The sequence below is a fragment of the Nannobrachium achirus genome (assembly GCF_963921795.1).
Source record: "Nannobrachium achirus genome assembly, chromosome: 17".
Classification (NCBI taxonomy): domain Eukaryota; kingdom Metazoa; phylum Chordata; class Actinopteri; order Myctophiformes; family Myctophidae; genus Nannobrachium; species Nannobrachium achirus.
The window spans coordinates 44,260,472-44,283,870 of record NC_137824.1 but is presented as its reverse complement, the minus strand read 5'-3'; the positions used below and the strand labels follow the sequence as shown (position 1 = coordinate 44,283,870).

The 23,399-nt window shown below is 42.8% G+C and overlaps 1 protein-coding gene across 1 annotated transcript; it reads left to right on the top strand.

Moving 5' to 3' along the window:
- Positions 1-229: 229 nt before the first annotated feature.
- On the top strand, positions 230-22,861 carry sfxn5b (sideroflexin 5b; the record flags this gene model as incomplete). Its single annotated transcript, XM_080745912.1, has 14 exons — positions 230-289; positions 8,535-8,603; positions 9,828-9,905; positions 10,881-10,907; positions 11,055-11,109; positions 11,221-11,246; positions 12,578-12,631; positions 15,096-15,152; positions 15,673-15,738; positions 17,343-17,433; positions 18,448-18,563; positions 19,589-19,674; positions 22,060-22,177; positions 22,784-22,861. The coding sequence occupies 14 exons, from the start codon at positions 230-232 to the stop codon at positions 22,859-22,861; spliced, it is 981 nt and encodes a 326-aa protein (XP_080602038.1).
- Between the last annotated feature and the right edge of the window lie 538 nt (positions 22,862-23,399).

Here is a 23,399-nt window from a genome sequence, read left to right as displayed (position 1 = left end):
GCAGCAGCCTATCATGTGGTTCAACTTTGTTATTGCAAAAGTAGTGGGGGAAAAGGAACGAAAAGAACTACACATCCCAAAAGACATAGCGACGCAGTTAGTTTCACATTGAGTGTAGTTCACTCTAGTTGAGAGAAGAGAAAAGAAAAAAAAAGAAAAATCCGTGCATGATAGTCGACAGACAGATAAGATAGATACAGTTCATTAATAAATAAACAGTTGGAGCGTCATGGCGGAATCAGCAGCATGTCCTCCGGTGTTCCAGCTGGGAAGACCTCGCTATGACCAGGTACAAAAAACAAGTTAAAACCCTCTTTATTGCATTGCATTTCGCGTGTCGGTTTTGCAGATCAGCATCCATGCAGGCTTGGAAGGAATGCACAGTGAAATCAGTGCTTTCTGCACGGTGCACATTCCTCCTCCAAGCCTGGATGGATGGATGCTGCATGCATGCTGATACCTTGCCTTGCCTAGTCCCGGGTTGTAGCGACTAGCGAAAGTGTGAAATTAATAAAATGAAAGGCAAGCGGCATAACGCGAGAAACTTTGAGGTGGGGTGCATGGTGGAGGGTTGGGTTGTGTTTATTTAACGATTTAATGATCTATGATCGCGATGTTCTTCGCTATCGCGGTTTCCCCCTGCAGCCCTGCAGAGGGGGCACCCCAATGACAGTAGCGGGTCTCACAATAACCTTTTTAATGTGAAGCCAGTCACGGACCCCCACATTTAGCCGCATGTGGCCGCGGACCCCCACATCTGAAAATGTTTTGTGCCAGGGACCGCACCGGACCCCCCACTAGGTAGGGCTACTTTTGCAGGAGACCCGCTGTGCTTTCATGACCATTTCCAAGTTTTCCAGTGGACCGTTGCCCACTGGATGAGGCAGGCTGTAATAGGAAAGGCAAGGCAGGTTCATAGCACATTTCAATGGCAAGGCAATTCAATGTGTTGTAAGAACACACACAGATCAGGGCGCATGAATCAAAAGAAGTAATAGATAACAGCAGGGACGTGTAGAGAATGTTAGAGAGGCATGGGCAGTGGTGCTTTGGGATTTTTTTTCCCGGGCGGACGGTCATTTATTGACGTCACGTGCACGCGCGTGCAAGCGCCTCTAGAGGCTATTTAGATAGAAAGGATGTCAGCAGATCTAATGGTGGGAAAACAATAGTTTTCTAGTCTTAATTACATTTGCATTGTTACTTAAGATTTTATGTTCTACTTTCTTTTAATTCATTTAGAAAATACAGCGCTGCAGTAGGATAGAGAAACAAAGTTTGCCTTGAACGAATCTCAAACACTAAATACCACAGTAATGGATGAGGACACACACACACACATGCACATGCAGTCACAGCTGGAAACCTAAGTAGGCTATATATCCATAAGAATAGAGGCTTGAGGACGCTCACACATTCACCACCACTAGAAACCTGTTATGCATAGTAGGCCTAGTAGCCACTGATTAAAGTATTGCTTGTAGTTATCGCAGATTCGCGGGGTGGGGGGTTGTCGCGGCTCTCGCGGGGGGGTATGCACGCGTTTACACGGTCGTTCACCGTTCGTTCGGTGCCGTCCGTGCGCGTGCATGTGGGGAAATATTTCCGGCCACACGGCGTCCGGTCGCGTCCGGCCCCCAAAGCACTACTGGGCATGGGCTGACATTTAAGGACCTTTTGGTGAAAATATTGAAAATAGCCGACCTCCAAGCTCAACGCCTCGCGCTGCGACACGTTGTGAGCCGAAAATAGCCGACCTTGGCTATTTTCGGTACTTGATACCACACTATGAATTAAAGCTGTACTGTGGAAGCTGCTCAACTAGTGGTCAGTAGCGGTATTGCTTTTTTCGGCCGGAGTCGCCGCGGACCACCGGAACGGGGGTCCGCGGACCACCGCGGCCGTCGCGAGCACCTCCGCCTTGCCGATACGATTCCGTAGAGCCGTCTCCCATCATTTTTAGACCAGAATTGAGGGAGTAGCAAGCAAGATTCCTTCACCAATGTAAACACAGTTGCTGAGGGAAGCTACTTCCTTTAGAGACAGCAAGACTCGCTGTGATTGGCCGGTGGTGTATGATCGGCGCTGTGATTGGCCGGTAGTGTATCATGTGGGAGATGACATCATTTTGCCGGGAAATTCTCCCCCCCTCACAACTCATAGAAAACATATATAAAGAGAAGGCTTCAGAAGCTGAAAATAACAGAGTGGGGGTTCTAAAACTTTAGCGATTTAACTCTTTGCGTGCCAGCGCCCTCTAGGGGCCAAAGAATGCCAGCGCATCTCTCATAGGCGAGCGCTTTAGCTTCCAGGACTTCAGCTTCCAGGACCTGACGTGCTCACGTTCATGCAAGGCATGGAAATGTCCCGGATGAAGATGCTAACAGAATGGCTATTCCCATTTTGTCATCTAAAAGATCATTTTCGGGCGATTTCGCCGTAAATAAACCTCGCGCCGCTTTCCTAAAACACAAAAAAGAGATATAAGCCTTTAAAGATGCAGTCTTTCATTGGATTAGGCGGAGATTGGCGATTGCGTTCGCAAATTACGGCCGGCCGGGACGTTGTTAGCTTTCGGCTAGTAGCTACAAAAATCAAGCCAGGCTTCAGAAGGCCTCTTATCATTTTATTCATGTAATTAAAAAAAGACGGACTACTTCGGGATCGGCACACTCGTGTACTCATCGGAAGCGGCGCCGAACATCGGGTGAACATTGGGGAACTCAAAAATGTATTTTAAACCATTTTTAATGGAATATATCGTCGGACAGAGTAGAATGGCTAACTGGCTAGCGGCTAGCGAGCCAGGACCACCCACGACTCTACAAGCAGCTCGGGGTAAGTGAATTAATAAAAAAAAGATTGTATTGGATTGAAATAAAGCCGAACTAGTTCGGGATCGGCACCAGATGAGTTAACAGTTAGGACAATTTTAAGATTTGTTTTATAAAAAAAGTTACATGGTAGAACGTTAAGCATAAAAAAGGCAATACTGGAGAATGTGGAGATGTGACGTAACGGCATGGATTTCTACACCGTGAGAGCAATTCTTTTAGCATAAGATGCTGCATTCAAGTTCAGGAGAGTTTGGACAAGGCAATTCTCTTGAATGCTGCCTTCAGGTAGGCTATATGGCATGGAAAGGGAGCATTTGCATTTCTTTCACCATAGTGAAAACTGCATTCATGGTCTCGAGAGGGCACTTTTTACAGACGGACAAAAGGTCAGGGGCTCAAGCCCCCTTTGATGTCTACGTGTGCACGTGCCTGGATAACAGATACAGTTACAGTGCAGAAGAGACTTATGTAGGCCTATAAATACAAGTAACTCAATGAAAGGCAGCGGCAAACAGACAGGTGTATTATAGGCTATCCAAACCAAACCCATCAGAATTATACTGATTAATGGGCTGCTCTATATCCTTTTCTTCTGTGCTATCTTTCAACCTGAAAAATGTATTATTGTGTAGGCCTATCTCTGATATTGAATTGCTGTCGGGCAGAAACCTCATATCTCCATATTTCAACTTTTAAAACTTTTAATCTTTTTTTTCATACTACGTACAGCATCAAAAGCAGCAGATCCACACATTTGAATCCTGAAAAGTAACAGTTTTGGACATATGAAGTTCCCAAATTCCACTTGACAGAGACGATTTGTCAAATCAACTGAGACATGGGGTCAGTTGAGGCAAATCTCCAGCAATATTAAGACAGTGACTGGACTAGGGAATTATTTACCCAGATAGTGCTGCTCGATCAGAACAAAGTCCGTGAGTGGCATCATTTGTAAATAAGTCACCGAAGTCTTGGATCCGTTATTTGCTCTGGTACAAGCCATAAATCATAACTCTTGTAGAGTGCATTTATTTTGGGACGTTATCTAGTCTCTACAAGAGTTATAAAGGGGAGTCAGACTCAGAACGCTCTTGCCGGGTGAGCCCTAACGTCCATTTTTGGCTCAAAACATGTACAAATCGATGTAGACAGTATATCGGTTTAAAGTGCTTACATGGCCTATTGGTCGCTTCTTTTTGGGCTTCTTTTCATAGACCTGGTTGCTTATTTCTCTCACAAAATCCGGCAACAGTCGTGTGTGTGCGTGTGCGTGTGTGTGTGTGTGTGTGTGTGTGTGTGTGTGTGTGTGTGTGTGTGTGTGTGTGTGTGTGTGTGTGTGTGTGTGTGTGCGTGCTAGGGATGGCACAATATGAAAATGTCATATCACGATTATTGTGACAAAAGAAATTGCGATTTACAATATTATTGCGATAATCAAAATCCATTATCCTGGCGCGGAACATTTCTAGATCACTTGTAGATTGGCTATTTTTTGGCAAAGACATCTGATAGAGTGAAAAAAAAATATTATAGTGTGTTTAAATGGTACCGGATATGCAGCTCGGCAAATTAAAGGTGAATTGATCCCAGTGCATGACGGAGGACGATATCACGATAAATTAAATCTCCACGATACGATTATCCTGAGTGTTTTTTTATCACGATAAACGATAATATCGCGAATCGTCCCATCCCTAGTGCGTGCGCGCGCGCCAGTGTGTGTGTCTACTCTACTGTGCTGTGCTCCATCTCGGCTGTGGAGAGCCTCAGCCTTGTTTTGCATTCCCAGGAGAGCTGGAGCACATGCATAATTAACACAGTTCCTCTAACATGGAGCCTGTGCTCTGCTGCTGCTGCTACCCCCAGTCCCAGTGTTACAAAACAGGCTCTGCTGCGCTGCAGCACACAGTAGCGCATTACACATTGTCACGGTGTCTGCCTGAAGAAAAGGAAGGTTTTGGCCATACAAGGTTTCCATACGACGACGACAACATCCTGGTCTGGTTCTGCCAGTCTGTCTGTCAGGGGTGGTGAAGACAGAATTATAAATTACAGGCCTGTCAAAATTATTACATAATTGTCTAATCGCAATTCTTTAAGATGATCGCAATATTTTGATAATCATCATAATCGTTTCCAAGGTGAAACATTTTCCAGAGATACTGTAGCTGGAATAGCAGATCTACAAGCTGATTTGCACAGTGTGATTTTGTATCGCGCAGGGCGATACGGTTCGGTTTTAAACTGAGAACTGCTGCACCCCTACTATACAGTACAGGTATTGTACTGTACATTGACCAGTGTCTCCCATGGGTCTGTCTATACTTGGTCTGCTGGGTTTTCCCCCTCTACAAACCAAATCTCTTTGTCGAAAATAACTGCTTTACAAGCTCACAATGCGTTGCCTTGTTGGGACACGTGCTATTTCTGGTGAATGGTTGCCTTTTTCAAGAGTCCCCTGTTCTTCAAATATGATTATTTTTGAAGAGGGCCACGGCCTGAAAGGTTTGGGAACCCTTGCTCTAGAACCATTCTCTATATAAATCGGTTATTTAGTAGGTGATGGTTCTTTGTGGAACCATTGCCTTTTAAAGAACCATTAGTTCACTGTGTGTAACAGGGGCCTGTGTCAGGGGGAGTGAAGGCATAACATTATAAAAGGCATGAAAAACACTTTAGTTTTTCACATGCTTTTTCTTCCCTCCACGATTCGAGAAGGGGTTGAACATTGTTTTGTTTCCTGCCCTTCGATCTCAACCTGCCACTTGAAAGATAATTAAAACGGATAAGAGTGCATCTTTTCCCCCACTCTGCTGACTGCCTAGGCCGCGCTTCATAAGTGATAAATGGCTCGGAGGGATCTGATCGAAGCTGACATGTATTTTTCCCCCTCCCATCTGGTTTGCCAAAGAGAGACTCTTGGCATTCACTGCCATCGGGGCTTTTCAAATTGTTGGCACAAAGGGTTTAGGCCTGGCCAGGGGCGTCACACCAAATTCTGGGCCCTGGGTACAAGGATTCACTGCGGGCCCCCCATGAATGTTAACTATTGAAAAATAGCAGATATACAAGCTCACAGCGCGGCACCGAGTGCCGCGCTGTGAGCTTGTAGATCTGCTATTTTTGAAAAATCGTGAAAATGTGTGCAAGAAACCTATGTCAAGGACCCCCAAGATGATATATATTTGGCCACGGACCCCGATCTCAAAATATTTAGTTCCAGGGACCCCCAGAAGCAAAATTTGAGTTAGAAATGTTTGCTTAAAAAATACATATATTCAAAGATTTTCACACATTTTCACAACTTTTCAAAAATAGCAGATCTACAAGCTTGTGAGCTTATATCTGCTATTTTTCAATAGATAAAGTTATTAGGGCCCCTCCACCTTGGGCCCCAGTAACTCAGTCCCACTTTCCTACCCCTTGTGACGCCCCTGGGCCTGGCTGGCTGGCATCTGTGGCTGCATACTTCTGAAAGGGAACAGAAAACCAAACGCTTCACCAGCACTTTGAAGCAAGTCACCCTACTTACATTAAGACCTGTCACAATTATTACATAGGCTATTCGCTTGATTGCAATGATTTTTTGGGGCGATCGCAATTGTTTTGCATAGCGTCGCTGTCCTGTTCTGGCGATAGAACATTATTTATTTTGATAGTTGGTACCGGTCGTTGCCACTTTACAGACATAGCTGCCCTGTGCAATTTTTGTTTACAAATCCTTTTTATTTACGGTATATGTTTCAATGTTCAAAGCCAACTACACAGTTACATAATTAATAACAATGACTTATAATATGTATGATGACAATTACACAACATTTTTCAGTTCAAGGACCCCTTAGCTGAGAGAGAGATAAAGCAGGGACCCCCACTCCATATTGTATAACATACATTTTTCCATAGACTTCATAGATAGCTTCATAGTGTTGTGTCAATTCATATTTTTCGGTTGGTTGACAATGACTTGTCTTTTCTATTAATATTTTGGATTCATTTTAATTTAATCTCTGCTCTTTTCCCCCTGTACAACAAAACACTTGGAAAATAGCAGATCTACAAGCACACAAGGCCTCCGAATAGGGATGCCATAGGGTCCAAGTGGTTAATAAAAATAAATAAAACAAGTTGCCATCACCCAAAGATTTGGTGGCCCCCTGTAGTAACTCGGAGGACCCCCTAGGGATCCCGGACCCCCTGTTGAATGAAGACCCCTGATCTAAAGAGTATTTTAATGTAGTTCTGAAGTTACCTCAGAAAGTCAGTCACATTAGGCATTGCATTGCTTTGTTTGGGATAAAACAGAGGTGTATTACTGTGTGTACTAAGCTAACTACATTTCTAACCTCTTTTCATAGGAACCATAATGGGGTTTTTAAACACTTAACTTTCTCTCACATAATAAGCATTTGGAGGATCTGCTTCATATTCATTAAGTCATTGAACTTTAACATCATTCATGGTAAAAGGTAACCTGATGTCTTGAGATTCATTAACTCTCCAGATTAGAACAAAAGCCAAATGGAACAAAGCAGTCCAGTGTGTGTGTGTGTGTGTGTGTGTGTGTGTGTGTGTGTGTGTGTGTGTGTGTGTGTGTGTGTGTGTGTGTGTGTGTGTGTGTGTGTGTGTGTGTGTGTGTGTGTGTGTGTGTGTGTTTTGCTATGTTTGTGAGGAGAGGACCATATGCCATGTATAGTAGAATATGAGAATAATAATACTAATACTTTTATGCATGTAAAATTGTACTTCCAGCTTTTACATAGTAGGCTATGTCTACATTGTGGTATTGATACTTTTACGAAGTAAAACATTGTACCGGCACTGACATGTCAGTGAACTAACTAAGAGGGTGGAAAAAACAAAGTTTAGCAAATCACGTGAACATCAATTCACATCACACACAGTAAATGATTAAACGTTGTTCATAATCCTGTTTGTCTCTCTGCCATATTTCTCTGTTCTCTATGAAGGTTTATCTATTTACAGAAAGAAACAAAGATCCAATGTGGTTATTGTTTTAGTCACAAGCTCTTGTTTAATACTTAGTTTTCATTGGTTCGATATTCATATTATATACAGGATATTAGGGCATTCACGAATAGTGATTTTTAGTATTCGAATTATTTGACCTCAAAGTATTGGAATAGTCGAATATTCGACAGGACTGTCCAAACTGTCAAATATTAAGTAAGTAAGAGGTGAATATTGTGAAAATAGCGATCTACATGCTCACAACGCCTCGCGTTGCGAGGCATTGTGAGCATGTAGATCTGCTATTTTCACAATATTTATCTGCGGAACCGAGTCACATTAAATGTAATACCTACAATTCCAAGTGCTTGTCCCTGTTCAAATATGTTCATTTTGGGGGTCACAGCCTAAATTTTTTTGAGAACCCCTGGTATAGAGCATTAACAAATTCATCCACCAGGGGCATTGACAACTCATTCTTATGACTTCCTATCTTGCCAAGCTTTATAAACCATGAAGAAATATATATATATATTTTTAAGAGAAAAAAATATATATATATTCGACTTTGGTGAACAATGTCGAATAGTGACTTTGATATTAGAATATTAGAATATTTGGTGAATGCCCTACAGGATATACAATAAAATGGATGGTTTTGCTCAAGTGGGTGACGATATCATCTGTCTCTATTCTCTAACCAAGATGTCTGTTTGTCTCTTCCAGGGCTCTTTCCTGGGTCGTCTGAGGCATTTCGTAGACATCATTGACCCCAGCACCCTCTTTGTGTCAGAGGTAAACATTAAATTACACTTCAGTCGACTTACCAGGGCTTCCAGGGGGGTCAAAATGACTTATTATAGCATCAAAGACAAGTCAACTACCTTAACCAATTAAAGGGATATTCCACTTTCAAAATAACAACATCCAGGGAACCCTCCAATGGTAGTATGAGTCACTAGAAAAAAAAATAATGGGTGTTTTTAATGAATCTATCATGGTTAAAATGGAGTTTGAAGTTACAATGGGTGTGTATGGGGAGAGACCCTGGGCCTGGTAACATTTACATCATATCTAAACATTGAATCAGGCAAATTAAAAACTGTTCAGGGTGTTCATAAAAGCCTGATTAGAGTATAGAGTATACTCGCGAAAAATACTCCAGTATTTAGAGTGCCGATTCCGTACCGTCCGTTGGAAAGTGCTGGCACGGATGGACTCGCCGATTCATCATCATCGCGCATCCACGTGCACAAAATACTGATCCCTTAACATGGAAGCCGACGGTCATTCTCATCTTTGATGTCCAAAAAACACTTTTGATGCCAAGGATGGCATTGGATTCTCGCTAAAATAGTACAAGCTGAAAGGCACCGATCCGCCATTACTGCTCCCGCATGGGACGACGATCACTTCCGGTCGTCAAGTAAATGTCGTCAAGTAGGAATTGTTTGCGCAATCTACTTCCGGCCTTCAAAATAAGAGACTGGCCGCGGACGGAGCCTGCCAACGGCAGCCTGGACATTTTAACCCGTTCATGTCTGGAGCACTAAAATGAGTTAAGACCTGAGGCCCATTCTACAAATGCCTCCTAAATCAGTAGTTCTCATGCACACTTCTTTGTGCCAAGGACCCCCGAAATCAATGATATGTATTTGGCTGCACGGACCCCCATCTGAAAATGTTTTGTGAGCTGCATTATCTGCAATCCTAGATTACTATTGCTGTGCATTTGATGTATTAGCTTGCACTGTCCTTGCTTATTGCACTGCTTTGCTGAATGACTACATTGTTACCATTTCTGTGTAGGCCTATTTGATGTATCACTTTGTGTTTATCTTGCTTACTGTAAGAGCATCTGCTAAATGCCTAAATAGTAAATTCTACTTTTATCTCTTTATCATAACACATGAATTCCCTCTCAGCTTTCCATGTCTTGTAGGCTGATACATCACATGCAGTTTAGAGCCTTTCCCTTCCTGTTCTAACCCAGACAAGCACCTTTGTGTCCGTCTGTAGAGGCGACTGACGGAGTGCATCCAACTGCTGGACCACTTCAAACATGGCACGCTCCCTCCCGGAGTGACAGATGGTCAGGTGAGTGCTGCGGTGCGGTGCGGTGCGGTGTGGTGCAGTTCAATGCAATGCAATGCGATGCAATGCAATGCAATGCAATGCAATGCAAACGCCTAGATACATTTCCCAGTTCCCACATAATCAGCTAAATGCTGCAGAATATGCGACATATTTTCAAAAAGGCAGGATAATCGAATATTTCGGAACTACCCGCACATTTCACCACATAAAATCACATAAACCCCTGCATATTCGCATAATTCACAACTTTTCGCATATTCCACAACTTTCCACAATTCTACTGTATAAAATCGCATAAAAGCCAGCATATTTCATCGCAAAATCAAGGATTTTGGCCTGCATAATCAATGATTTTAGTCCGCACAATCAAGGATTTTTGCCTGTGTTTTTCTGGAGGGTCTATATGCTATGCAATGCAATGCAATGCAATAAATGAAATGCTTTACAATTCAAAATAACATGGCATGATTCATTATAATTCAGTGTCCCAGAGGAAACGTAACACAACTATATCGCAAAAAATAGCAACAGTTTTTCTATTTGAGCCTATTTTGCTTTAATGATCTCTTATTTTATGTGAATGTTCAACATGCAGATTATCAAATCAAGTCACATAAAGCCTAACATCCCATGAATGTGCTCAGTGCTCAAGACCTCCGCATTTGGGCACCCACATTTGGTGCTCAAATCATGACAAATACGGAAGTACTGTAGAGCGTTCTTCTGGTCTGCTTCAAACACCAGTGAGCTACTTTGAATGGCTGGGCCGTCCTATAGATTATAAATATGTGTTTTTAAGTGGTTAACCCATTTATACCCAAGGCTGGTTCTCAGAAATGCCATCTAAATCCTGACCTAAGTTACTATTATACTGTATTAGTTTTTAAATGTTTTACCACACACAGAGGTATTGAAACGCATAACAACGTATAGGTGTATAATGCCGCTTCATTGTCCTGTTTTATCTTTCCGTAGCTGTGGGAAGCCCAAAAAGTCAAGCAGGTAAGTGTCTGGGTGACCTCCGGGGGCTGACTGTGGATTCCACCATGATGCACCCACCCACCCACACCACAACAACACATTGTGGCCGCAGGGCGTAGCATGGTGACAACGTGGTGACAACAGTGTCATGCTCTGTCCCTGTCCCAGGCCATCATTCACCCCGACACGGGCGAGAAAATCTTCATGCCATTCCGCATGTCAGGTATGACGTTGTGATGGAGATATATGTGCACAGCTCAACCATTAAAATCCCTCCCATTATTATTAATTCATTGTTGCTGTTTTTTCCCACGCCCGATTATAATTTTTGCAGGTTATGTGCCATTTGGAACACCAATCGTGAGTCTTATGAGATCCATGTTTTTATTTCATTATTTTCATAAATTATTTGTATACAATATTCAACTTTTTGCACAAAGTTGACTGCTGTATGTTGAATGTTCATTTGCCCAAAAGACACTCATTAATAGGGCTGGGCAATTAATCATAAAGATATAGAAACCCAATATCTAGAACCAATAACTACCCGATATGTACTGTGGATAGGATAACCGTGAAGCAGTGTTTTTTCCGTAGTTAAATGGAGTTAAAAAAATTACTCTGTAGTTAAAAATGTCAAGATGAGCTTCTAATCGTCGAGTTTAGCTCGAGTTTAGCTCGAGATGTGTTCGGCTTTCGTAGAACAAAGAATGTCGTCTTTCAAAGCTGATATAGCAGTGTGGAAATAGCTATAGTTTCCCAGCTAAAACACAATTAATTCTATTAGACCGATAATAGCCTCTATTGTGTTAAGATTTGCATACGGTAGATTTCATCGATAGATTCATAGACAGCACTGTCATCAGTCTATGTTGGACTCATGCTAATGTGTTTTTTCAGACATTTAACCACTTTAATCGTTGATACTTAGTAAATTTGACCTTTCACTCCAAACCTATTTGCCAAAAATTGCCGATCTACAAGCTAAGTGCACTAGGTTTATAACAGCAATGTAGGGGATCTCTGGCCTTCAGCGACCAAGATTCACTCCTGTTCTATTCAACAGTTTAGCTAAGGATAGACAAGAGGTATGCTCTGTGAATAGTGAGAATGGGAAAGTTGAAATAAAAAATAAAATAAAAAAAATAATATATTTATATATATATATATATATATATATATATATATATATATATATATATATATATATATATATATATACATATAAACGTGGGGTTAAACTTGCCCAGTTGAATCCAGATAGATTGTATTGTTTAATATAATCGACTGAATCGATTAGTCAAATTAAGTGAAACGAAAAAAAAAGAAAAAAAAAAAAGGAAAGATCGTTCACTAATCGTAAAAACGTTGAAATTGTTGCTGTCGGGCAGAAACATGTTATCTTTTTGTTCTAAAGAAATAAATCAACGCCCTACTTGATCTCACTACAGCGTCACAAAAACATATCACAAGTAGCAGATTCACAAGCTCGAAAGCTTGAGCTTGCAGATCTGCTATTTTTGCACTGAACCCTGAGATTTCCACCCGACAGAGAGACAAAATAATAGCAAAAAGTCCCATCGCCCAGCCCTGCCTCATTAATAGCCTTGTTTGGGTCTTGGTGAAATGCATCTTTGGGGATGATACATTTCAGCCAATAACAAGCTGTTTTATATCCTGGTTCCATTCAGGTCATTGGTCTGCTTCTTCCTAACCAAACAGTGGTTTCTACCATTATTTGGCAGGTACAGTAACAGTAAGAATTAAGCCCCCTTTCCACTGCAAGGTGGAACCGTAACTTTCAGGAACCTGAACCAATTTTTTTGGTTCTGGTTTTGTTTCCTTTGCACACGGCCCGGTTCCAGACGATGTTCCTGGAACCTTTTTTCGGTCCTGCTCCTGAGGTAGAACTAAACTTGAGTTCTGGGAACCTATGGGAGTTCTGGTTATAATGGAAACGTAAGCTGAACTTGGTCCCGGAACTTCACAGGTTCTTGAAAGTTCTTGGTTCTGGAAGGTTCTGGTTCTAGTTCTGGGTCGGCCCTACAGTGGAAATGGGGCTATGAAAGTAACAAGAACATTGTTTACAGTTTGTCAGCCAGCCATTCCCAACCTGTGGGTCAGCGCCCGCTGGTGGGCCTTGAGGTTATTGCAGGTGTGCCCCCGAAACAATTGGCAAAACACTAATGATAATATAATATTAAAGGCAAGGTAAGTGATATTGTGTTTAGAGACTCTATTGCAACCAAAAACACTCTATAGTATAGAGCAGTGGTTCTCAACCTTTTCAGGCCGTGACCCCACCGCCCCCCACCCTGACGAGCACTAAGAGTTGAACTTGAGGCATTACATTTTGTATAACGCGGTTCTATTGTGAAAATAGTAGATCTTCATGCTAAATTTCTGCCTTTAATATTTGACCAATGTTTAGTTTGTGATTTTAGAGGTCAGAATGTGCAGAAATGTGCCCTCTATACACTTAAACTTTATGTTAGTTTGTTTACTGTTGAGTGAGAAAACAGTGTTGCACATTAAGTTAATCATCTGGGAACCCCCCAAAATAATTTGGGGACCCCTCTGGGGGTCCCGACCCACAGGTTGAGAACCACTGGTATACTGTAGACTGGAGTGTGTGTTCAGCATTTCTTTGACAATAGCTAGCCATCGTCAAAGAAAACAGCAGATCTACAAGCTCACAACGCCTCGCACAGATTGTGTGTTCAGCAACAAGAGTCTCCCTATCCCTCCAGCTCTTTAATAAATACAACATATATTTTCAGGTGGGTTGTCAATTTCAGCCAATCAGGAGAGAGTACCCATTCATCAGCTTCAATCGTATATTTGGAGTTCCAGTTACAAATTGTGTCATTTCTCACGTCTTTGTGTCATCACTTCCAATTTCAAATGTTTGTCCTGTGTGTCCTGTGTGAGCTCTCTCTCCTGATGGGATAAACATTTACAGTATATCCCCACCTTAAAGTTTATTTCCCTGATTAGTAAGGAGATGGAGAGACAGGAAGACTGTTACTGAGCAAACACTATAGTGCGCTGTGGGCGCTGGGGGGCGTGTTCCCTCCTCCACGTCATCAGCGCCCACACCCTAGGTGGGGTTGGCGAAAGGGCCTTTCTGTGTGGAGTTTGCATGTTCTCCCTGTGTCTCCCAGGGTAAGTACCCTCACAAAAACATGCAGTAGTCATGGTCTCTATACTGCCTCCCCCTGGGGAAAGGAACTGGTTGGAATAACGTGTTCCTTTCATTCGCTACGTCCAAACCGGGGAAATCCCCCTGGTCAGGTGAAAAGAAGCAACTTGGACTCCTCATGCACTGAAGGAAACATGAGGTCAGTCCGTTGTTTCCCCAGGCGCGGAGCAGAGACCAGGATTATATAGGTAATAGGCACTGGGTGAAAAAATGGGTTACAAAATCGTGGGATAAAAATAAAATGAAAATGCATGTGGCCCACCCATTTGTCCACTCAACACAGCAGCCGAATGTCAGGTGGCCAGATTGATTGATTGATTGATTGATTAATTGATTAACGATTTTATTAGATGTTTGCATAGGAAAAGGTACAGGACAGTACAATTTGCAGGTACAAGGCCAATTAAGAAAGCTTTTGGCTTGTTTAAATTTGATGACCCTTTTTACAACCCATACAAGAAAGATAAGTGGTCACATGGGTGGCCTCCTGCAAACACTTTTCAATTGACCCTTTGTCAAGTCCTGCCTGTGGTTGCGCCTCTCTTCACACCTATTGGTTACTGTTTCTTGTTGGGACAAAATCCTTCCTCTCTCCATCCAGCTACAGTACCATTGAAATAACAGGTGTTTTAGTTGCTTTGTATTCATTCAGTGTATTCAATTCTTATTTTAAACTTGGTCTCAGTAAAAAGGAACATCTCAGGGGCAGGATAGTGACTGGGCATATCATGTTTTTGCAAAGATTATGTTTTAGCAAATCCAACATAAACAACCATATAAGGCGTAACCAGGGCAGAACCAGGGAAGAAAGAGCCTGCTGGTTGGTCTGTCAAGGACCAATCAGAAGGCTGACAAAGAGTCAATTGGGCCCTGGCCCAGAAGAGGTTGGGAACTGCTGGCTTATATTTACAATAAAAAAATACACAAGAGCCACAATCCACCTGTCTGTCTCTCTGTCTGTCTGTATGTCTATCTGTATGTCTGTCTGTCTCCCTCTCCCCTTCCAGTGGCTGAATCAGAGTCACAATGCCTGTGTGAACTATGCCAACCGCAATGCTACCAAGGTAAGCCATGTTCAGTGCAGCAAGCAGCAAGCAGATGTATGGAGAACCGGGATGACTGGAAGCGACGATGGAAGGCTCGTCTGAGGACGACCTAGAGAGTACAATGAATAATCTGCTTCGTATGAGTCAGATACAGTACATTAAAAAACGAATCTGTAAAGAATATCACTTTCGTTCACTGAATATCGTATCGTCACTGTCGAGCAGAAACCTGCTATCTCAAGTTTCAAATTTGTATGTTTTTTTTGTTTTTTTTTTGTAAAATAAAGCCAAAGCTGCTTCATCGTACAAGACTGTTGTTCAAGACTAGTGAAAACAGCAGATCTTCAACCCCTCGCACCGCGGGCGTTGTGTGCTTGTAGATGAGCTATTTTCGCTTTTTTAAATCATTTTATAAAATGATGCAATACAAAACAAACGGTTTCAGGTTTCCACCTGAAAACAACGATATAATATAAGTAAGTATAGCCTCGTAGCAAGTTAGCATGTCAAATATGTTTATACTTTGCTCCCTCACCAGCCCACACCTACGTCCAAGTTCCTCCAGGGTTATTTTGGAGCAGTGACCAGTGCCGTGTCCATCGCAGTAAGTGTCCTCGGATTTGTTTTGTTTTATTCAACCACTTACAGTATGCCCTATTCCTAAATAAAAAAACAGCAGACATACAAACCGACAACATGCTGGGATGCAACAGACAAAGTGAGCTTGTAGATTTTGAGCATTTGCGAAAACTACACATAGGCTGCATAATTACAGAAGTCAAATAATGGCCGATATATCGGCCATTATTTGAGAATAGAATAGTCCCCACTCCTTGGGGTGTATTTTGTCACTTTATACAGTATGTACCGTATATGCACATACGTGAAATTCGTCCTCTGCATTTACCCATCCCATAACAACTAGGAGCAGTGAGCAACCATTCTGCGGCGCTTGCTGGCCTGGCCTGGAATCGAACCTGGGACAACCAGGGGCTCTGGTGCGATACCCATGTATGGGTGTGGTCGTACTGTACGGCATATTATTAGCGCTGGTCAGTGGTGTGCTGTGGATTTTTCTTTTGCTAGTTGAGCGGACGCGCACGTGAGCGATCGCTGATTGAAATAACCTATGTATTAACCCACAATATACTGTATATCAATGTGTATTCTATGTATTTACTTGCATAATGGGGAAACTTTAGTGTTGTCATAATTATGCATTTACCTCGCAGCCACCTCTGTAATTTAATTACCGGTAGTTTACGAATCCGAATTACGAATTGCGCTGACCGGCCTTGAAGTTAATAGCATGCTGGCCCGAAAATGAATATTCTGGAACCGGGCTGATGGGAGGGTTCAAATGATGTAGGTTAATAACCGATTGGTTAAATAACACCAAAACATTGAGTTAATTACGAACGCTGGATGCAGTAGACGGCATGAAACCATAATGAAACCTATGCATGAAACGAAATATAGCAAACGGTTGCTAACATCCCCGTGAGAGAGAGAGAGAGAGAGCTTGAGAGAAGGAGAGAGAGAGGGGGAAAGGGAGAGTGAGTGAGCGAGCATCCCTTTGTATTGAGAGAGAGAGTGTGACGATAGCGGCATTTTTGGGACGTGGTGGAAAAAGTACTCCGATTTTTTACTCAAGTAAAAGTATCAAATACTCTGTTACAAGTAAAAGTCCGGAATTCAAAATGTACTTGAGTTCTAGTGGAGTAGAAGTAAAAGTATTGGAAATTATTATTATACAAAAACCTCAAAATTGTACTTAAGAATAGTACGTAAGTAAATGTAGATAGACAGACAGACAGACACCTTTATTATCCCAAGGGGGAAAATCTGGTTATTAACAAACAAATAGATTATGAACACTATAGCGTGTAGCGTGCCTCTGTTGTAGACTGTCGCACACGGTCGGGCCGACACAACGGCATTTACATGTCGTCTGACATTATGGTAGGTTTTCCAATACTTTGGGATTCTTAACTTGTTCTCTCTCTAAAACACACGCTCAGTGCGGACCGGCGCAAAGTGGCGCGATACGGAGCGGAGCGGCATGGAACGATTACGCAGTGGAATGGTGCCTCTAGTGTGTCAGTGCTCAATGTGATACTTTCCCAGTATGTGGCTTTGGTAATAATATTTTAAATGGAGAGTAAGGACCCTTGATCATCAGTTTAATCCGTTGCTGTTTCTTTGAAGGTGGGACTGAATGTGTTGATTCAGAAGGCAAACAAGTTGAGCCCAGCCACCCGAATGATCATACAAAGACTTGTCCCTTTCCCAGCTGTGGGTATGTACTGACTGTGTCCAGGCTTGAGCCCCTGCCCTTTTACCTGTCTGTAATAAATGCCCTCTCCAGACCATGAATGCAGTTTTTACTATGGTGAAAGAAATGCAAATGCCCTCTTTCCATGCCATACCTGAAGGCAGCATTCAAGAGAATTGTCTTGTCCAAACTCTCCTGAACTTGAATGCAGAGTCTTATGTCGAAATAATTGTCCTCTCTCTGTAGAAATCAAGCATTGAAAATAGCCAACCTCCAAGCTCGCGTTGTGAGCTTGGAAGTCGTCTATTTTCGATATTTTCACCAAAGGGCCCTTTTAGAAATTTCAGCCCCTGCCTCTCCAACATTCTCTGCACGTCCCTGGATGAACGAATGTAGGAATGAATGAATTAATTAATTAATTAATGATCTTCTTATTTTATTTTCCGTGACATGCCATTATTTTGGCCCATTTTATATGGCACTGTTTCCCAAACACCGGGTCTGGTCCCATCTTTTTGGTCCTCCAAATCTTTGTGTGATAGAAACTTTTTGTTCTCCTTTTTTATATTAACCACTTGAACCCTAGCGTCCATATTCAGAGATATTTTGCCAAAAATAGCAGATCTACAAGCTCACAATGCCTCGCGCTGCTGCAAGGCGTTGTGAGCTTATAGATCGTCTATTTTCTGCAAAGAGCTTTGGTCTAGAGGGGAAAAAGAGCAAGGAAAGAGTGAAAGGTCAAGTTTATTAAGTATTGATGTTTCAAGAGTCCAAAATACACTGGTGATTGTGCTGTCATTGTGCTGTCAAAAGATGAAACTATGGAATCTATTAACAGGTTGTGGGGGTCCTTGCTTCATCTCTCTCCCAACTAAGTCCTTGGACTGAAAATGTCGAAGACCCCTAGCTTAGGCAATTGGCGCTGGGTAAAAAATGGGTTACAACATTGTGGGATGAAAATGTAGGTACAAAAAAAGGGAAAAACTGAGATTCACAATCCTTCCCGTTCATATTGCGTCCTGTGTGTCCTGTCCTCAGCCAGCGCTAACATCTGCAACGTGGGTCTGATGAGGCACAACGAGCTGTCCGAGGGCATCGACGTGCTGGACTCCCGCGGTAACGTGGTGGGGTCATCCAGGATCGCGGCCAGGCAGGTGAGTGGCCGACCCGTTTACTGCTGGCTACAGTTTGGGAACCGGACAAGTCAGATGTTGGAGCTTTTAGCATGTGTAAAACATGTTAGTGGGGTTCTGGTCAAACTGGATGGGAGATGGGGGATGGGGGGGGGGGGGGGGGGGGAGCCCAATCACTGCTGGCATTGCCCTTAGAGCACAACAGTGGCAGCCATGTTTTTCACAGGAACTGATGATGCAAGTAGAAATCCCTTTCATTTTCTCCATAGTCTTTTCAGAAAATGCTTAGGCTATTTTGAGAGTTTTAAGCCGGTCTTTGCCGGCTCTCTCTTCAGTGGCTAGCTTGGACGGCTCCACCCGATCGGATACGCCTATCGATGACCAGGTAAGCCTTAGTAAGTTGGCTACCTGGGCCGAGGCGGATGACCAGCATAGTAGGCCCAATTGTAGCCATGGGCCTATGACTGGCCCAGCCTGCGTCTGGCCACCGCTCTCGCATTGCGGTGCGTTCAAAGAGCTCCATGTATGCCATCATCAGGGCTCTGCTTCATCAGAACATCACGAGACACGGCCGCAGAGTGGCTGTGTCTCGGTAAGAAAAAGGTTATTTTACTGCCCGGGAGGGGTTGTCGATAGGGTCACTTGAATTGGCATACAGACACTAACCTTTGCCAATAGTCTGTGACGATTGTTAATTAACACTAGTAATTTTTTTCCTCCTGTGAACCGTATTTACGTATTTACATAATTATTAGTAAGTCTTTTGACATGCTCTACTACATCCTTATGCTCCTCAAAATCAGATGGAACCATAACCACTAGTTCCCCCCCATATCCAAGCAGACTTCTCTGGCTTTGAACCAATGTAACCTCTTAAGATTCAACCAGTAGTAAACGTTTGCCTTAAAGTTAAAGCATTAAATAATGCGTAATAATAATGTGTTCCCAATCTAAATGGGTTAGAACATTCATGGGGGGCCCACAGTGAATTCTTACCCGGAATTTGGTGTGACACCCCTGATGCACCCCTCCGTGTCCCCCTGCAGGCCATCATGGAGACTGCCTTCACGCGGGTGGTCCTGCCCATGCCCATCTTTGTCCTGCCCCCCATCATCATGTCATACCTAGAAAGGTGAGTAAGCCAGGTTATTTGCACATTATGCAGTGGTGGAAAAAGTACTCACATTTTTCACCTAAGTAAAAGTATCAATACTGCATTGTAGATAATCTACAGTAAATGTCCTGGAAATCAAAATTTACTTGAGTAAAAGGTACAAAGGTATTGGTATCAATGTGTAGGCCTAATTAAAGTACCAAAAGTAGAGAGCAAGGGGAAGATGGAGAAAGAGATCAGCCGGAGAATTGGAGCAGCAGGAGCGGTTTTGCAGTCGCTAAATCACACTGTTGTGAAGAAAAAAAGAGTTGAGCCGGAAGGCAAAGCTCTCTGTCTACTGAGCAATCTTCGTTCCTACTCTCACCTATGGTCATAAAGTGTGGGTCATGACCGAAAGTATAAGGTGCAAGCGGACAAAATGGGTTTCCTCAGACAGGTGGCTAGTAGCCCTTAGAGATAGGGTAAGAAGTTCAGTCACCCGAGAGAGACTTAGAGTAGAACCGCTGCTCCTACACTTGGAAAGGAGTCAGCTTAGGTGGTTCGGGCATCTAGTACGGATACCCCCCGAGCGCCTTCCTAGGAAGGTCCTCGATGCACATCCCACTGGGAGGAGACCCCGTGGCAGACCAAAGACCAGATGTAAGGATTATATCTTCAAACTGGCTTGGGACGCCTCGGTATACTCCCTGAGGGAGTGGAGGAAGTTGCTTGGGATAAGGAAATCTGGAAGTCTCAGTTGGAACTGTTACCCCCGTGACCTGATTCCGGTTAAGCGGTTGAAGATGGATGGATGGATGGAAAGTAGAAAGTACTCATTATGCAGAAATGTCCCATTACCCAAGTTTTCAAATGTATGAAAATCTTTTGAAAATAGCCGATCTGCAAGCTCACAATGTGTTGCATTGTTTCAAATGGCAAAAAAGTATGGGGTTGTAGTGGGTAATACATGTTTTTCAATAATAATCTAGAGTAGACATACTCCGGTGTCACAGTCCCACAACAGCGACACTGATATTTTAAATTATTCTAAATCTAAAATCCATTTGTAACTCTGACAGTATATAAATTAAGGGTACATTTTGTGGCGATTGTACTCTCTCAAAGTTACGGTGCTGTAAGTGATATTTTTGAAGAACGAAGCAAATAAAGATTTAGTGTTTCTAAATTAAATTGGTATCCTGACCTGTAAATGTATTTTCTGATTACTAAATTGCTGGGAGCCCCCGTTACTGTACAAACATTGAATAGATATCTAACAATTAATTTGACTGTTTACAATGTAGACAGGAATCCATATGTTAATAAACAGTACATACCGGTAACAATGTAATCTATATTAATGAACGGTACAGTACATAACAATGTAATATAAAATACCCAGGTCGCATGCATTAACCACTGCCTTTTCTGGTTGAAACATTTGCCAACACATAGCCGATCTACTAACCCAAACATTCAAAAGAATGGTATCCCCGCTGCGCGGGTGCTTGCAGACTGCAGAGCCCAGCGGGGAGAGAATGGCCAATGAAATAGAAGGAAAACAACGGTCAATTTGACCTATAAGTCCGTTTGTGTGGTAGGTGGTCATGCCGCCGTCATGCAAGTGTTGAGGGGCGCGTATCCATATTTTAATGTCCCGTTGTTTCGAGGTCCCAGTAGTCCGAGGCTAACCTGCCGACGCGGGTGAACGCTAACCTGCAGACGCAGGTGAATGCTAACCTGCTGAATGCTAACCCTGGTGAATGCTAACCCAGAGCCTAAACCCTAACATTAACTCTAAGCCAAAGGTACAGCTCCTCCATACCTCCAAAACCTGATCAACACAGCGATGCTGACAGAACCCTCGCTAAAAATCCCAGGACAAAAAACACTCGTCCTAGACAATTTGCCCTCCTGGCCCCCAAACTGTGGAATAAACTCCCTGTCGCACTTAGAACTATAGACTTGCTCCCTAGCTTTCGCCTTGGACAGAAGACTCACCTCTTCAGACTCCACCTAAACCCATAGCACTATTGTAACACTCCCCTTCCCTCAATGACCTTACATGAAGCTAGAAAGCATTTTTTTTTTTTTTTACTGATTAGGTGCGTGGTCTACGGACCTATGTTATTGTTTTTCTAGATTGATATTCCTATGCCTTGTTATATTGTTGTTGATATACTGACACATTGTTATCTTGCTTATTATATTGATGTATTACCTGCTTATTGTAAGTCACTTTGGATTGAAAGCGTCTGCTAAATGCATAAATTGTAAATTGTAAACATAACCCTTACTCTTAACCCTAACCGGACTACTGGGACCTTGAAAGAACGGGCCATCGAAATATCGAAATATGGAGATTTTGCCAGTGTTGCGTGGGTTTATAAGGCAGCCACCCATCTGCATATTGTTTCCGCACAGGCTCCAGTTCCTCCGGAGCAACCGCAGACTGTTGCTGCCCATCCACAGCCTGGTGTGCTTGGTTACGTTCAGCCTGTCTCTGCCTCTGGCCATCAGCCTCTTCCCACAGATGTCTCAGGTACAGTATGCATACATCTAGGCCGCTTCTACTGTATGTACGCTTTAAATCCAGATGGTTCAGGAGGAGGGGGCAGCTGGGTTGGAATTCAAATTACACACACATCACTTCATGTGTACGTTCCCAGATGGGGTCTTCTCACATCTAATTAATGGTCAGAATGATTTCAGGGTTTACTGACGGATCTGCAGAACAGCACCGCTATCATGTCATTGCAGCCTTGTATCTCCATATTTATATAACCTTGTTGTCTCCAAAACTGTTACTCTTCAGGATGCGTTTCGAGCTTGCCCATCTGCTACTTTTGATGCTTCTGTGTGACGCTATAGTATGATCACGCAGGGCATTCATTTACGAGAAAACACAAAATGTTACTGTGTGGAGAATTTGGAGATAAGAGGTTTCTGTTCAAAAACAACAATATATTACATTGAACCAATGAAAAGTATTAACAAAGAGCTCGATCCATTCAGCTTTTTTTCCCCCTCTCCTATTTCCTGAAAAGTAACGGCTATGGACATACAAGGTTTCCTCCCGACAGCGACGATGTGCTCAATTCCTACCGTTGTTCTTGACTTACATTTTTTTCCCTTTCCCTCTGTGCAGATTGATGTTTCTCACCTTGAGCCGGAGATTGCCCTGGCCACAGACTGCAAGGTGCTGACCTACAATAAGGGCCTATGATAGATTGCACCGCAGTGGAGAGCGGAGGACAGCCAACCAGGATATGTAAATGAGAGCTGTGCTACGATTTAACTGTCACGGATTCCCAGCCGGTCCCTATAGGGATTCCTTTTTATACAAGCCGTCTACAGGACAAGGGACTTTTCTGCTGCATTAACATATAGTGCACTAACCGGTGCTTACCTGTACATGCCATGGAGAAGGAAACGTGGTAGAGAATGCAGGCAACCAAAGGCAACATAATAACAGATTAAGGCAAGGCAAGGCAAGGCAAGGCTAATTTAATTTTATGTGCTTTAAATAAAAACGATGGTCTCGCGAGCCAGACCTCCCACAATTTTCAAATGCTTCCGTCATACACTCGGTTCCACGTAAAGCGCTGAAACCGATCAGGGGGTTAAAGTTCTGCTTTTTTTAAAGGGTATTTTAAAAGATATTTTAACTGAAATTACAAACAGAAGTTTCGTTTCTCAGCTTTTGGGAATTAGTAGTAGTGCCATACTATTTAATTTAGCATTTGGAGATTGGGGAATAGTCG